The 15,528-nt window shown below is 47.3% G+C and overlaps 1 protein-coding gene across 3 annotated transcripts in view; it reads right to left on the reverse strand.

Moving 5' to 3' along the window:
- The window catches only part of SMC5 (structural maintenance of chromosomes 5), a 101,596-nt gene that overhangs the window by 50,273 nt on the left and 35,795 nt on the right, over window positions 1-15,528 (reverse strand). For all 3 annotated transcript variants that reach the window (XM_053298092.1, XM_053298094.1, XM_053298093.1), the window contains exon 15: window positions 5,813-5,982. In XM_053298092.1, the coding sequence (XP_053154067.1) occupies window positions 5,813-5,982 (170 nt within the window). The remainder of the gene's footprint in view (window positions 1-5,812; window positions 5,983-15,528) is intronic.

The raw sequence follows: 15,528 nt of genomic DNA on the forward strand, positions 1-15,528 counted from the left end.
AGACATACTGTTCCGACGGCAAAGCCATGGAATGAAGTCATGAAATCCAAATCAAAGTCCAAAGAATAGTTAGCTCACAGTCAGAGGTCAAAGCACCGAAAATCCAAGTATCTGAAGAACCAAGTCCAAGGAGAAAGACGAGGACTAGTTGAGTCACAGTCCAGAAGTATACACTACAAAATCTGTCTGAAGTAATGCTTTCTTTTCTAAAAATTGAGGAGCAATGAACCAGAGGTCTCAACGCATCAGTGGTTGAAAAGAAACTGAGACAAGATGGCGCCTGACTGCCGAGAAAAGCAAGGCATGGAGCACGTGCATTGCTGGGAAGGGTGCCAAAGGGGAGCTAGTTAATCTATCCGAGAGGTCCCTGCGCAGGCGCAGTAACCCATTTCTCATGATGACAACGGATCACTTCCAGATCTGTTGGGTGATTGAAATTTTCAAGAGGTGCTGTTTTCGAGTCTCCACCTGCCGCGTTGACTCTGATTGCCGTTATTTCTGCCTTGGTAGGGATGTTTACTTAAGTTTGATGAGGCTTTCTGAACTCCCTATGCGCTTGCTGTTTGTAATTTGATTTTGGATTTATATCTTGAGGAATAGTAAGATGTTGAGGAAGACAAAGGCTTTTGCTGTAAAATTCAATTTTTAAAAAAGTTTTTCCATATTGGCATTTGCTCACTAAAGACACCTTTCCCATCAAATGGAAGTCTTTCTATCTCATACTTCATATACATCTGGAGTGAAGCTGAACGGAGCCAGAAAAGGGCATCTTAATGAAATGGCCGTGGTCATTGTCCTTGATTCTGATTTTGCCACGTGTTTTGCTGTGCCAATGTAGTAGACTTGGCCATAGTTTTCTGACTGTGATTTTGTCATAAAGAGAGCCAGTGTGGTGTAGTGGTTAGAGTGCTGGACTAGGACCAGGGAGACTCGAGTTCAAATCCCCATTCAGCCATGATACTAGCTGGGTGACTCTGGGCCAAGTCACTTCTCTCTCAGCCTAACCTACTTCACAGGGTTGTTGTGATGAGAAACCTAAGTATGTAGTACACCGCTCTGGGCTCCTTGGAGGAAGAGCGGGATATAAAATGTAAAATAATAATAAATAATTTTTAAAAATTATATACAGAGTTGTCAATCGATGATGATTGAGTCTTTAGGTCTAATCATAAATGCCTCCCACATCTCTTTTATCTGTAGTTGGGAGACATTCATCTCCTCGGATGGGGAGACATGTGTAGGGGTTGCTGCATCTGGTGATGGATAATTTAGATTCTCTACACTCTCACTATCTGACTCAAAGTCAGATGAGTCATGGTGACTGTCACATAAGGAACGAGCAGGTGATGTGGTGCCGAAGTCTGTGTTTCGATAGATGCAGTCTCCATAGGCTTTAGCTGCTGATGCACAGTTTGCATAGCTGTAGAAGTCAGAACTGGTTTTACAGTCCGTGGATTTGTAGACAAAGGTCGCAATGAAGTTTCTGTGGATGCCACCGTAGTTAATGGTAACTTTCTGGACAGTATAGTAGAGGCGTCACCAGCAGCCAAGGTTCTCACAGACATGCCCAGAGTTATAGTTGAAGTGAGAAGATACATACAGGTGAAACTCAAAAAATTAGAATATCGTGCAAAAGTCCATTAATTTCAGTAATGCAAATTAAAAGGTGAAACTGATATATGAGATAGACGCATTACATGCAAAGCGAGATAAGTCAAGCCTTAACTTGTTATAATTGTGATGATCATGGCGTACAGCTCATGAGAACCCCAAATCCACAATCCCAGAAAATTAGAATATTACATGAAACCAATAAAACAAGGATTGTCAATAGAACAATATCGGACCTCTGAAAAGTATAAGCATGGATATGTATTCAGTACTTGGTTTGGGCCCCTTTTGCAGCAATTACTGCCTCAATGAGGCGTGGCATGGATACTATCAGCCTGTGGCACTGCTGAGGTGTTATGGAAGACCAGGATGCTTCAATAGCAGCCTTCAGCTCTTCTGCATTGTTTGGTCTCATGTCTCTCATCCTTCTCTTGGCAATGCCCCATAGATTCTCTATGGGGTTCAGGTCAGGCGAGTTTGCTGGCCAATCAAGCACACTAATCCCATGGTCATTGAACCAGGTTTTGGTACTTTTGGCAGTGTGGGCAGGTGCCAAGTCCTGCTGGAAAATGAAGTCAGCATCCCCATACAGCTCGTCTGCGGAAGGAAGCATGAAGTGCTCCAAAATCTCCTGATAGACGGCTGCGTTGACCCTGGACTTAATGAAGCACAGTGGACCAACACCAGCAGATGACATGGCTCCCCAAATCAACACAGACTGTGGAAACTTCACACTGGACTTCAAGCATCTTGCATTGTGTGCCTCTCCATTCTTCCTCCAGACTCTGGGTCCTTCGTTTCCAAATGAGATGCAAAAGTTGCTCTCATCAGAAAAGAGGACTGTGGACCACTGAGTAACAGACCAGTTCTTTTTTTCTTGAGCCCAGGTAAGACGCTTCTGACGTTGTTTGTTGTTCAGGAGCGGCTTGACAAGAGGAATATGACATTTGAAGCCCATGTCCAGGATCCGTCTGTGTGTGATGGCTCTTGATGCACTAACTCCAGCCTCAGTCCACTCCTTGTGAAAGTCCCCAACACTTTTGAATGGCCTTTTCCTGACAATCCTCTCCAGGCTGCGGTCATCCCTGCTGCTTGTGCACCTTTTTCTTCCACACTTTTCCCTTCCACATAACTTTCTATTGATGTGCTTTGATACAGCACTTTGGGAACATCCAACTTCTTTTGCAATTACCTTTTGAGGCTTTCCCTCCTTATGGAGGGTGTCAATGATGGTTTTCTGCACAACTGTCAAGTCAGCAGTCTTTCCCATGATTGTGATTCCTAATGAACCAGACTGAGAGACCATTTCAAGGCTCAGGAACCCTTTGCAGGTGTTATGGATTGATTAGCTGACTGGAGTGGGACACCTGGAGCCTAAACTGTTGAACCTTTTCACAATATTCTAATTTTCTGGGATTGTGGATTTGGGGTTCTCATGAGCTGTACGCCATGATCATCACAATTATAACAAGTTAAGGCTTGACTTATCTCGCTTTGCATGTAATGCGTCTATCTCATATATCAGTTTCACCTTTTAATTTGCATTACTGAAATTAATGAACTTTTGCACGATATTCTAATTTTTCGAGTTTCACCTGTAGTTTGGGTTTTCTGCTTGTCAGAATGAAGAGATTTCCAGGTCTTATAATCCTTGTAGTCATAAGGTAAGCCAGGAGAAAAAAGGCCAAGACCACTGGTTGCAGTGTATTGTGTAGATACAGTAGGGCGGTGAGAAAAGCCACAAAAATGCAAGCTTGGTGGTGGCTGAGCTGCTGTCAGAGCACAGCACATAGGTAGATTAGACTGAGTCATCACTGGTACAACTGGAGGTGTCTTACACGTAATAGACGGAATTATCTTTTGATCTTCAGAAGTGTTCTCCTCAGTTTGAGTCAAGAACCTCTCTGAATGTTGAAGTGGACGGGGTGCTGGTGTTGGAATCCAAGATTGACAGCAGAGTCTGGGCAGTAGATGGATCTAGGCCAGTTACCACTTCTTCAATATCATCATCATCCTCGATGTTAAAAGCCATTGATGGATCTTGGTGTCGAGGGGTCAACTGGCATGACTGTATCAGTGAGTGCAAAGCTGAAGATGTTTCTTGATGCCAATCTGTCGATGGAGCTGGGGTCTGCAATGGTATCGGAGCTAGAGATTGAGGATGGTTGCCTGACTGGAGCTGTAAACATTGAGAGCTTCGCTGCCAAAGGCTTTGGCAGCACATATATGCTTGATGTCGAGGGATGGACTTCCTTCAATGTTGAAGGTCTCAGTGTCAGAGGTCTGTAAACCTTGTGTTTCCCTTGGCATTGATAGTCTCAATACCCATGTTATAATCCCATCTTGCAATTCTGATGGTAGAGTGTTTTCCAGGACCGAGGCTTGAGTTTTTTGCCTCTTTTGAGCCGGTTCCCATGTACTCTCATCACTTGAATGATGCTTCTCCTTTGGCGGGTTTGGAGATTCAAATGTAGATGCCAAAGATTTAGACTACATTATACTTGCAGTCCTTGGGGCAGGTGCCAACAGCAATTTCGAAGTCAGGGAAGCCCCCGCCTTAGATGATGGCTTGAAGGGTTCAAGACATGGTCATAGAGGGTGGCACACAATCTTTCTATTTTGTCTGGTCTGTTCTGAAAACTAAGTGCAGATCTTGCATATTGAGGTGTTATGGCCTTCGCCAAGACAAACAAGGCAGGAATCATGACGATTCTGTGATGGAAATTTTGCCTTGCACTTGGAGCACTTTTTAAAGTTTTATTTTCTGTTTTCTTGGGCTTTTCCCATAGTTGTAGTCAAGATAGTCCAAGTTGAAGCCAGTAAAAAACAGTCTTTCTTTCTTTTTCTTTTTTTTTAACAAGAACTCCCAAAGATAAGAAGGAACCAAGCTGAGGAGTTGCAGCAACTAAGAAACAATCACTACGGCAGTCAAAAAGGAACTGAGGGGAAAGGCATCACGCTCGCCTTAAATATGTGCCACTTTGGTCACATGGAGAGGAGTGTGAATGCCATGAGGAGTTGTGGCATTCTACACAGAGGATTCCACACATGTGCAGAACACATTTCTTATGGAGCTCAACGGATCATGATCCAGATCTGTCTAAGCTGCAAGGAGCTGCCAAAAAGAAGAAGCAACTAAAGAGAACTAAACAAAGTTGATTAACTAAAGAACAAACCTATTTAATTCGGGTCTAAAATGTTACTATATTTCTACTCAACTTTTCAAAATCTTCTTGCAAAGCTCAAGCTGCAGATCTAAACATACTTATTACAAGTATATCCTATTGAACTTAGTGGGACTTATGCTGAGTAGTGGTGTGCACGGAACTGGTCTGGCACTGGGGAGGGGGGTGTACTTACCCCTCCCGCTGCTTTCCCCCCTCCAGCACTCCCCGCTTTGTAAGCATTTGGTGTGGCAGGGTACCTTCCTGCTGCCTCTATCCCTGTTACTCATCAAAAGGCTTCAAAAGCATCACTGTGCGTGTGCATGTCACCTCTGTGCATTGTGTATGCCTGCCCGCCCGACGTGCGCATGCAAGCAACGCAGGACGTGACATGCGCATGTGACATGCGCACGCGCAGTGAGGCTTTTGACGCCTTTTGACGAGGAATGGGGTAGGGGCGGCAGGAACGTACCCTGCCACCCCAAATACTTACAAAGCGGGGAGCGCTGGAGGGGTAAAAGCGGAGGGAGGGATAAGTACACCCTCCCCACCCTTAAAAATCCACCCCGTATTTCAGATGGACCATTCAACTGCTGCATTTACATCACACACACACACTTTAAAGGAAGCTACTTTGATATTCCATTATTTAGCTATGGGATAAGACCTTATCGCTGTGCATAACAATGCATAACAAGGACAGTAGCAGTTCAATAAAAAAAGAGGATGGAGAATCAATATTTTAAATCAGACCAGAAAATTGCTAATCCCTGATTTCTAAGGAGGTATCCTGTATCAAATTAAGTCATGGTCAGAATCTGTCAGCAGAAGGATAAAACTTTTCCCCCAAATGTGTTTTTAAAAGAATCACGTAAAACTGGGCAAACAGGCACTTTTCAAAGGAGCAGTATTTACATCTACCAGAGGATAGCAACTGTCAAATTTTATCATGGACAAAATCCATCAGCAGAATAAAAGCTCCCCTCACATTAAAAAAATAATTATTTAATACCATGTGATTACACAAAAAAGTATACCTGTCATATTTCATACTAATTTTTGATTCCAACTGTTTCCTTTTATTTTTTCGTTCCAAAAGTTCTTTCTTCTGTTGTCTGAGTTCATTGTCTCTGTGTTCCAGGTGCTTTTGTCTCCCAGATAGCTCTGTCATTTGAGAAGTCAATAACTGCAACTTCTTGTTAATTTCCTGTAATAAACAGTGACAAAGAAAATTCCATTTTACAGTGTTTTCAGTAAAATCCCACTAAAGCTGAGAGTTTACAACTTCAAACCAACATAATATCACCTCATTTGACTACCATGTTGAATCAAGAAGCAATTATCATTATCATCATCATTTAGATTAATTCACTTAAATATTATTGTTCTTCAACTTTAACAACTGGACAGATATTTCTTGAAACATTCCCTCTCTGCCAGTAAGGTCTACTAAGTTTGCAACCTGTGGAATTACCCTGGGCTGGGTTCTCTCCTGGGCTTTAAGATCTTTAGATGACGCCCTGTTCTGGTTACCATTGTCTTTAGATAGAAGGCTTATTTTATTTACTGCCTTGGGGCTATCTTTTAACGAAAGGCGGTATAAAAATGCAATAAATAAATAAATAAATAAATAAATTTAAAGACTTGCACACCATATTTCTGCCAGCAAGGGATCCCAAGTCAGCGGACAATAAAATAATAACAGCAAAATAAATCAAGTTACATAAAACAAGTTAAAGGGAAACACAGACACAGAGAGAGAAACCTAAAAAGAAAAGCATTACGAACAAAAACCACAGTAATAATGTAACCGGGGGGGTGGGGGCGGGGACCTTTAGGCAGTAAAGAGTAAGGGGTTTTTCTGTAATGGCATTCTCCCTCAGAAGAGGGTTGTATCCATGGATCATGGGATCGCTTATGACCTCCTGCTCCGAGACAGGGCCAATCAGAGACTTCTCCCACAGGATGGCGGGGCGATGCCCTCAGTCTCCAGTTCTTGCCCTGTCTCGCTCCGGGCAGGGTCCGCTCCATGTTGCTCCACTATTCTTCCTTTGGACTACATTCTGAATTAACCCCTTCAAAACTCACCTGTTGGGCACTGGAATGAGGGCACTGGGAAGGAAGGAAACCAAGCAGGTAGCCTTGTTACCTACTGTGACTCCCAGCACGTCCTGCACATGGCAGCGGAGTCACCGCGCGGCGAGAGAGAGGCTTCTCGATCCCTCTCCGAAGATTCCGTGGCACACACTGTGTGCCATGCTGAGTGGGTCGCAGCGACACATCCCGCACCCTTGACTCGGGCTGGCAAGGCAGCAAAGATGGCAAAAGCCGCAATGAGGAAAAGGGCTCCAAGAAAAAGGAGACCGGGTCGCAAGCAGGCTCCAAGACCTCCTCTCGAGGAGGCACAAGGCTAGAGAGCGAGGCAACGGCTGCAGCAGCAACAACTCTTCAGGAGGATGAGTCTGTTTAGGGGGGTTTGAACGCGGGCACTCCTCCCCCCGCTGACAAGCGCTTCTGCTCGTCAGCTCTCCCTTCCTCCGCTGCCACCGATCAGGGCGTTGAGGCCACCTCCGCCGATAAGGAGGAGATTCCTCCCGCCTTTGCTGCTCTCCTCCACCGGGCGATGGTGGAGGAGTTTAAGAAGCTCCCCTGGCCGCTCCTTCCCCTGGTTGCTCCCGGCCTTCCCACCCCGTCTGAGGTGGCCGCCATTTTGGAGGCGGGACCAAGCACATGCGGCACGGCAGCAGCAGCGATTTTGCCCCTTGCGGCGCTCCTGCCGCTTCCACCCTCCACCTAGGCAAACGCCAGCAGGACAACAGGGCTCCTCCGGTTCTCTCCCCTTGCTGCCTCATTGCCTCCGCAACGACTGCTGAGCTTCCCCGGCTCTCCACCTGCCGCCCGCTCCACGCAACGATGGGCTCTGAGCTTCTCCCCCGGCCCACCCAGCCACAGTCCGACGTTATCTGAGGCATCTGAGTGCGAGGAAGGGCAGCTTTCCAGGGACGATGAGCAGTCCTCTTTATCCCAGCAGCTCCAATACCACCTCTTCTCTCAGGCAGACTTCCCTGTGTTACTGCACAAGGTGCGGAAGGCACTGAGGCTGGAAGAGCAACCCTTACCCAGTGCTAACAAGCCTGAAGGGGACCCTGCAGTACTCCCCCCACTGCAAACACAGAAGATGACCGTGCCCTGCCCACAGCTCTTTTTGGATATATTTCAAAAGGAATGGGAGAAGCCCACTGAGAGCAAGGGCCCCCCTTCGGCAGTACAGCACCAGTAGACATCTACTAAGGCCCACATGGAAAAGCTACAGGTGCCACTGGTAGGTGCGGCCACTCTTGTAATGGTAACGGTACTTCCCAAAGATGGGGACGAGACCCTGAAAAACATAGACGATAAGAAGTGTGATGCTGCCTTACGCAGGTCACATGAAACAACTGCTTTATCCATTAGGGCTTCCACAGCCAACTCCATGTTCGCTAGAGCAGCAGTTCTTTGGGTAAGGGAACCTCTCTCCTTGGTTCCTCCAAAATCGACTGCCCTTAGGCAGGATCTCAACAAACTGGGCAAAGCGGCAGCGTTCATGGCCGATTCTTCTCTCGATGCAGCACAACTGTCTGCCGGGGCCTGGTATCTGATATCACAGTCAGATGCCAGTTATGTTTTAAAAACTGAAAAGAGGACCCGAAGTCCCGGTCAAACCTAGCCAACTCAGCCTTTAAAGGGGGCAAGTTGTTCGGAGAGGTCCTCGACCCCATTTTGGTCGAATCTAAAGACAAGAAGGCTATGCCTCCAGGGACCCAGCGGCTGGAGTGCTGCACCTTTACCTCTTTCTTTTCTAATTCCAAAGACTACAGGTCATCCTTTCACTAGCACCACAGCAGACAGGACAGGCTCTCTGGGCTCAGGGCTCAGCCCTCCTTTCAGGACCACCAGCCTCGCCATACCCAGCAGCACGGGCAGCCAGCGAAGCCCAGCTTCAAGCGCAACCTCGCCCAATGACTACTATCCACAGCTCCTGGTATCCCAGGTGGGGGGCAAGCTGCAGAGTTTTGTTCAGGCCTGGGCGCAAACCTGCTCAGACGCATGGGTCCTACAAACCGTGTCCCTGGGGTACTCCCTGCAGTTCAACAGCCAGCCCCCAGATCGCCTCCTCCCTTCCCCCAGGTTCCAGAAAAGCTCAAAGCACCTCTTGATGCTGGAAGCCAAAAAGTACCTGTCCAGCATCAGGGCAATCGAGCCGGTCCCACCAGGGGAGCAGGACCAAGGAGTCTACTCAATCCTCTTCCTGGTCCCCAAGAAGAACGGCAATACTAGATCTGAAGTATGTCAACAGTTACCTGAGGAAGAGGAGCCTCCACACGGAAACCCTGCGTTCCATCCTTATGGCCCTTCAGGAGGGAGACTTCCTGGCCTCAGTGGACCTTAAGGAGGCATACCTCCAAGTCCCCATCCACCCTCAGGACAGACGCTTCCTGTGGTTCTCCTATTGCCGCCACCACTTCCAGTACCGGGCTTTCCCCTTCGGTCTCTCGACTGCACCCCAGGTTTTCACCAAAATCATGTTGGCACTTGTGGCGCACTTGAGGACCAAGGATGTCCATCTTTATCCATATTTGGACGATTTGATGGTCCGATCGGCATCTTCATACGAAGGACAGAGGAACGTCCGCTCCACTCTGCAGGTCTTGGAGGCACATGGCTTCATTGTGAACCGCCGAAAGAGCTCCTTAACGCCCCAGACCAAGATCCTCCATTTGGGGGCGCTCATCAACACATGCAGGGGGATGGTTTGCCTCCCCCTCACCGAGCGTCGGACAAAGCTGACCTCCAAGATGCCAGTCCTTATTTGCCCAGCCAAGGTCGGACGTGCTCTCCCTGAGCCAGTTGCAGGGTTTCATGATCTCCACCATAGGGATAGTGCCTTGGAATCGGTTCCATTCACGCCCCCTCCAGTGGTTCCTGCTACCCTACCAGGACCTCATCATGCAGAGGTCTTGGCTGAGAGTGACCCTGCTTGCCCCCGTCCGGCGGTCACTGTCCTGGTGGGCCTCCCCAGCGGTTCGAAAGGGCACCCAGTTCCTTCAAGTTGAACGGACACATGTGACCACAGATGCCAGCCTCCAGGGCTGGGGGGGGGGGCACTGCCAGCAGCTGGTCGCACAGAGGCAGTGGTCCACCGATGAAAGAAACAACTCCATAAACTGGCTGGAGCTTCGGGCAATCCTGAACTCCCTCAAGGAGTTCTCCCCACTAATCCAGAACCGCCACGTGCTAGTACAAACAGACAGCGCCACTTCAAAGGCACACATCAACCACTAGGGAGGGACCAGGTCCCGATCCCTGATGCAGGAGACCACCAAACTTATGAGATGGGCGGAGGCAAACCTCCTGTCCCTCGAGCCGGACCACATCAGTGGGACCCAGAACACGCTAGCGGACTGGCTCAGCCGGTCCCAGATAGACCAGGCCGAGTGGTCCCTGGACCCTCATGCCTTCCAGAGAATTGTTCTAAGGTTCGGGACCCCTTTTCGTCTCTCCAGGAAACGCCAAGCGACCCCATTTCTTATCAAGATACAGACCCCCGAGGGAGGAGGGAATGGATGCTCTGGCCCATGGGCCTTCTCTACACCTTTCCCCCAGTAGCCATAATCTCACAAACTGTGCAAAGGATCCACCTACTTCAGGCGGAGGTCATCCTGGTGGCCCCACACTGGCCCCGCCGCCCTTGGTTTTCGGACCTAGTGGCATTATCCAGGGAACCGCCTCTGCCCCTCGGAAGCCATCGCCATCTGCTCAGGCAGGGCCCCGTGTGCCACCCGCAACCGGACTGGCTCAGCTTCTCTGCCTGGAGATTGAGCGGAGGGCCCTAAGGGAATGCGGATATTCTCAGGCAGTCCAGGATACCATACTCACTTCTCACCGCCCTTCCACCGTCAGGGTCTACCAATTGACCTGGAAGACCTTCTCCAAGTGGTGCACCACACAAGGGGTTGTCCCACTGTCCACATTGCTACCCCAGGTCTTGGGGTTCCTGCAGAAGGGTCTGGAAAAAGGGCTTTGCCCTAACACGCAGGTGTTCATCATCTCTTCCGTCCTTCAGGTTCGGGAGGCCCCCTCCCTGTCTGCGCACCCACACGTACAGAGGTTTCTTAAAGGAGCAGCACTGCTCAAGCCTCCCACGGTGCACAGGTTCCCAACATGGGACTTGAGCCTTGACCTCAGGGCCCTCACGAAACCGCCCTTGAGGGCAGCTCCCCTGAGGATCTTGTCCCTCGTCGCCATCACCTCAGCCAGGCAAGTCTCGGACTTGGGGGCACTTTCTGCATGTAAGGAACTGTGCCTTGTCTTCCCTGACTACATCCTACTACGCATGGACCCTTCCTATATGCCCAAGGTGAACTCCGTGTTCCACAGGGCTCAGGAACTAATGTTGCCTTCCTTTTGCCCACACCCATCCTCACTCAGAGAGGAGTGGCATTCCTTGGATGTTCACAGGACGGTACGGGTATACCTTCACCATACCAAGCCTCTCAGGAGGTCAGACTCCCTTTTTGTCTCATTCAGGGACTGCTCCCTGGGTAAGAAGGTATCCACGGCCACACTTTCCCGCTGGATATGCTCCTGCATTCGGATGGCATACAAGGCGTTAGGCACGCCAACACCGGCAGGAATCACAGCGCATTCCACTAGGAGTGCCGCTGCTACCGCTGCCTTCTCCACCCTGGCTCCCCGGTTGATATTTGCAGGGCTGCCACTTGGGCCTCCATATCCACCTTCGTGAGGTACTTTAAGATCCATGATTGGACCTCGTCTGATGCCACCTTCGGCAGACGGGTCTTACCACAGGTGGTGCCTTCGTGAGCCTTGACCAGAGGTCCCACCCAGAGCAGAGAGGAGCTTTGGCAGGTCTCATGATCTACGGATACAACCCTCTTCCGAGGGAGAATGAAGCGTTGGCGCTTACCTGAAAGGTCATTCTCCTCAGAAGTATAAGTTGTATCTGTCCCCACCCTGTCCTCTGGTCTGCCTTCACATTCACGTAATGTAATGCACAAGACGGCAAACCGTCGGGCTCAGGATGGGGACCACAGTGCAAGCTGGATGCCTATTGCATGAGTTGTCTATAACCTGTTCATGTGCCTTTCTTTCGGAGCTAGTAGCAGCTGTCTACGAAATGGAGTCTGAGGGGATCGCCCCGCCCTCCTGTGGGAGGAGAAGTCTCTGATTGGCCCTGTCTCGGAGCAGGAGGTCGTAAGCGATCTCATGATCCATGGATACAACCCATACTTCTGAGGAGAATGACTTTTCAGGTAAGCGCCAACGCTTCACTCCCTCGCTCTTGTATGCCTAGTTCACTGCACTTATTTCAGAAGCTGGAGAACACCTTTCTGTTCATTAAGAAATTTCACTGGCTTGCTAAGGTAGCTGTGGCAGGCTTACTTTTGTTGCTGCTACAATCAACAATGGTAATTTTTTTAAAAAATGAATTTTGTAATTGGATTGTGAACTGCCATGACAATCTTTTTGCTGACTGATGGAATAAACATTTTTTAAATAAATAAGTAGGCAATGAGGTGATCTGCAGGAAACTGCCAGCAGAGGCAGTGACTCATCCCATCACACAAGCTGTTAATGTAGGAGTGCAATCTACAATATCAGACATTTTTCTCCCAAGAAAACTAAAGTAGCTATATATTTAGGGGTTTTCACTGCTGTTTTAAAAAAGGAGTAGGGGAACCACCTAAATTGCTTACAATATTAATGAAATTGATTTTAAGATAGTGTATAGCACCTTAACCCCACCCAAGTCCTGCTATGCTGCCTCATCATAGTGTGCGTGTGTGTGTGGGGGGGGGGAGTTTCCTGGGAGGGATGAGCGAAATACGCCGCGAGGTCTACTCCCAGTAGGGTCACCCAAACCACAAAGGTCATCCCAGCTGCCTAGCTAAAGCAAGCAGGCACCTATATTGGGCAGCAGCGATACAGGAAGGTGCTGGAGGCGGATGATCACTTCAGTGACAACGACAAAGGCATCATTTCATACTGCGCTAGAGAAGGCAATGGTAGACCACTCCTGTATTTTACCAAGAAAACCACATGGATAGACAATATGGAATGACTGTAAATGTAGTGCCGGATGATGGGCCCCTCAGGACGGATGGAACTCAACATTCTACTGAGGAAGAGCTGAGGATCTCTCAAAGTACCAATGGTGTTTATGATGTGGTTAGACTAAAGTCTTTTGACGTCAAGTGGCTGATGTTGCCATGTGGGAAAAGAAAATCCAAAGCTACAAAGACAGTATTACAATGGGAATGTGGCACGTATGAATATGGGAAAGCTCGACACAGAGTGAAAGATGAATTGAATCGACTACAGATTGACATCTTGGGCGTCAGTGAATTAAAATGGACTAGAATGAGACACTTTCAACCAGAAAATCATACCATTTACTACTCAGGACACGAAAACCAAAGAAGGAACGGTGCTGCTTTCATAGTCAGGAAGGATATAGCAATGACAGTACTTGGGTACAATGTGGTCAGTGACTGACTAATATCAATTAGATTTCGTGGACAACCTTTTAACATGACAGTTCTTCAAGTCTATGCCCCAGCGAGTGATACAGAAGAAGAGGAAGTTGATGAATTTTATATTCAAGTCCAGTCTGAAATTAACAGAACATGCAAGCAAGATGTGATGCTGGTGGATGGAGATTGGAATGCCAAAGTTGGAAAAAGTAAGGAGGAAAATACAGCCGGCCTATACGGCCTAGGAAACAGAAACGAAGCAGGAGAACGACTTCTTAGTTTCTGCCAAGCCAATGATCTCTTCATTGCTAACACATTCTTCCCAAAGCGGCGCCTATACACATGGACATCACCAGATGGAGCACACAGAAATCAAATTGATTACATTATTGGTGCAAGGAAGTGGAAGAGCTCTGTTATAACAGCAAAGACATGGCTAGGGGCAGATTGTAAAACAGATCATGAACTGCTCATGTGCAAGTTCCAAGTCAAGCTAAAGCAGAAAAACAAGGCTATCCAGCTTACACAATATGATCTTGAAAATGTACCCACCATTTTCAAGGAGAACATCAGGAACTGGTTGGAAGTTCTGAACCTCATTGACAGGGAACCAGAGGAACTGTGGAATGAAACCAAAGAAGTTTTTAAGGACCAATGTGAAAAGACACTGCCAAAGACCAAGAAACAGAAGAAAGCAAAATGGATGTCAGAACGGATGGTGGTAATTGCCAAGAAGAGGAGAGAAGCCAAAGTCAAGATTGATAAAGACCTCACAAAGGAACTTAATAGGGAATTTCTGAAAGCTGTTAGAAGAGACAAGGAGCAGTACTACAATGACATCTGTAAAGACCTTGAAGATGGAAATAAACACGGAAAAACAAGGCAAGTTTTCCAAAAGATCTCTGAACTCAGAGGGAGGTTCCAACCTCGAATTGGTATCTTAAGGGGATGCCAAAGGACAGATAGCAACTCATTCAGAGAAGATCAAACAGAGATGGAAAGAGTATACTGAAAATCTGTACAACAGGGATGTCAACATCCAAGATACTCTAGAAGACATTCTTTACTTGCAAGAACATCTAGTACGGTAAGATGAAGTTAGATCAGCACTCTAGTCATTACCAAGTCAGAAGGCTACAAGAATTGATGGAATAGCTATAGAAATAAGGCAGGCAACAGAAGAAGAATCAGTCAAGGCTCCAACTAAACTATGCCTGCAAATTTGGAGAAAACCACAATGGCCAACAAATTGGAAGAGGTCAGTCTACATACCCATACCAAAGAAAAGAGACTTAACAGATTGCACAAACCATCACACAATATCCTTAATTTCACATGCTATCAAAATAATGCTCAGGATCATCCAATACAGATTAGAGCCCTACATGGAAAGGGAAATGCCAGATGTTCAAGCTGGTTTCAGAAAAGGCTGAGAAACAAGAGACATCATTGCTGACACACGCTGGATAATTGAGAAAGCCAAAGAATACCAGAAAGAAGTCAACATGTGCTTTATTGACTACAGAAAAGCCTTCGATTGCGTCGACCATGTCAAGTTGTGTAATATCCTTAGGAACTTAGGCATCCCATATTGTTCTCATGAGAAACCTATACAGGAACAGTCCAGATGGAACAAGGTGAAACAGACTGCTTCCAGATTGGCAAAGGAGTAAGACCAGGCTGTATACTTTCTCTTTATTTATTCAATTTATATGTGAGAGAATCTGGATTGGAAAAAGATGAACATGGTTTTAAAGTTGGAGGAAGAAACATCAATAACCTGCGCTATGCTGATGACACCACTCTGATAGCTGAGAATGCAGATGATCTGCAAGCTCTAGTAATGAAAGTCAAGGAGCACAGTGAAAAAAATGGGACTACACCTAAATGTAAAGACTAAACTAATGACAACAGCTACAGCAACCTGCCTCAGAATTGATAATGAAGACACTGACGTGGTGGATAGCTTCTGCCTTTTAGGATCGACAGTCAACAGTCAAGGATCCAGCAGTCAAGAAATATGCTGCAGACTAGCACTTGGTAGGGTTGCAATGAAGGCCTTGGAAAGGATATTTAGATGCCGTGACATGTCTACACCTACAAAGATTAGAATTGTTGAGACAATGGTTTTACCCATGACACTCTATGGATGCAAAAGCTGGACTTTGAAGAAGCAAGATAGAAAAAGTATTGACGCTTTTGCACTTTGGTGCTGGAAA

This window comes from Hemicordylus capensis, chromosome 2, assembly GCF_027244095.1.
Source record: "Hemicordylus capensis ecotype Gifberg chromosome 2, rHemCap1.1.pri, whole genome shotgun sequence".
Classification (NCBI taxonomy): domain Eukaryota; kingdom Metazoa; phylum Chordata; class Lepidosauria; order Squamata; family Cordylidae; genus Hemicordylus; species Hemicordylus capensis.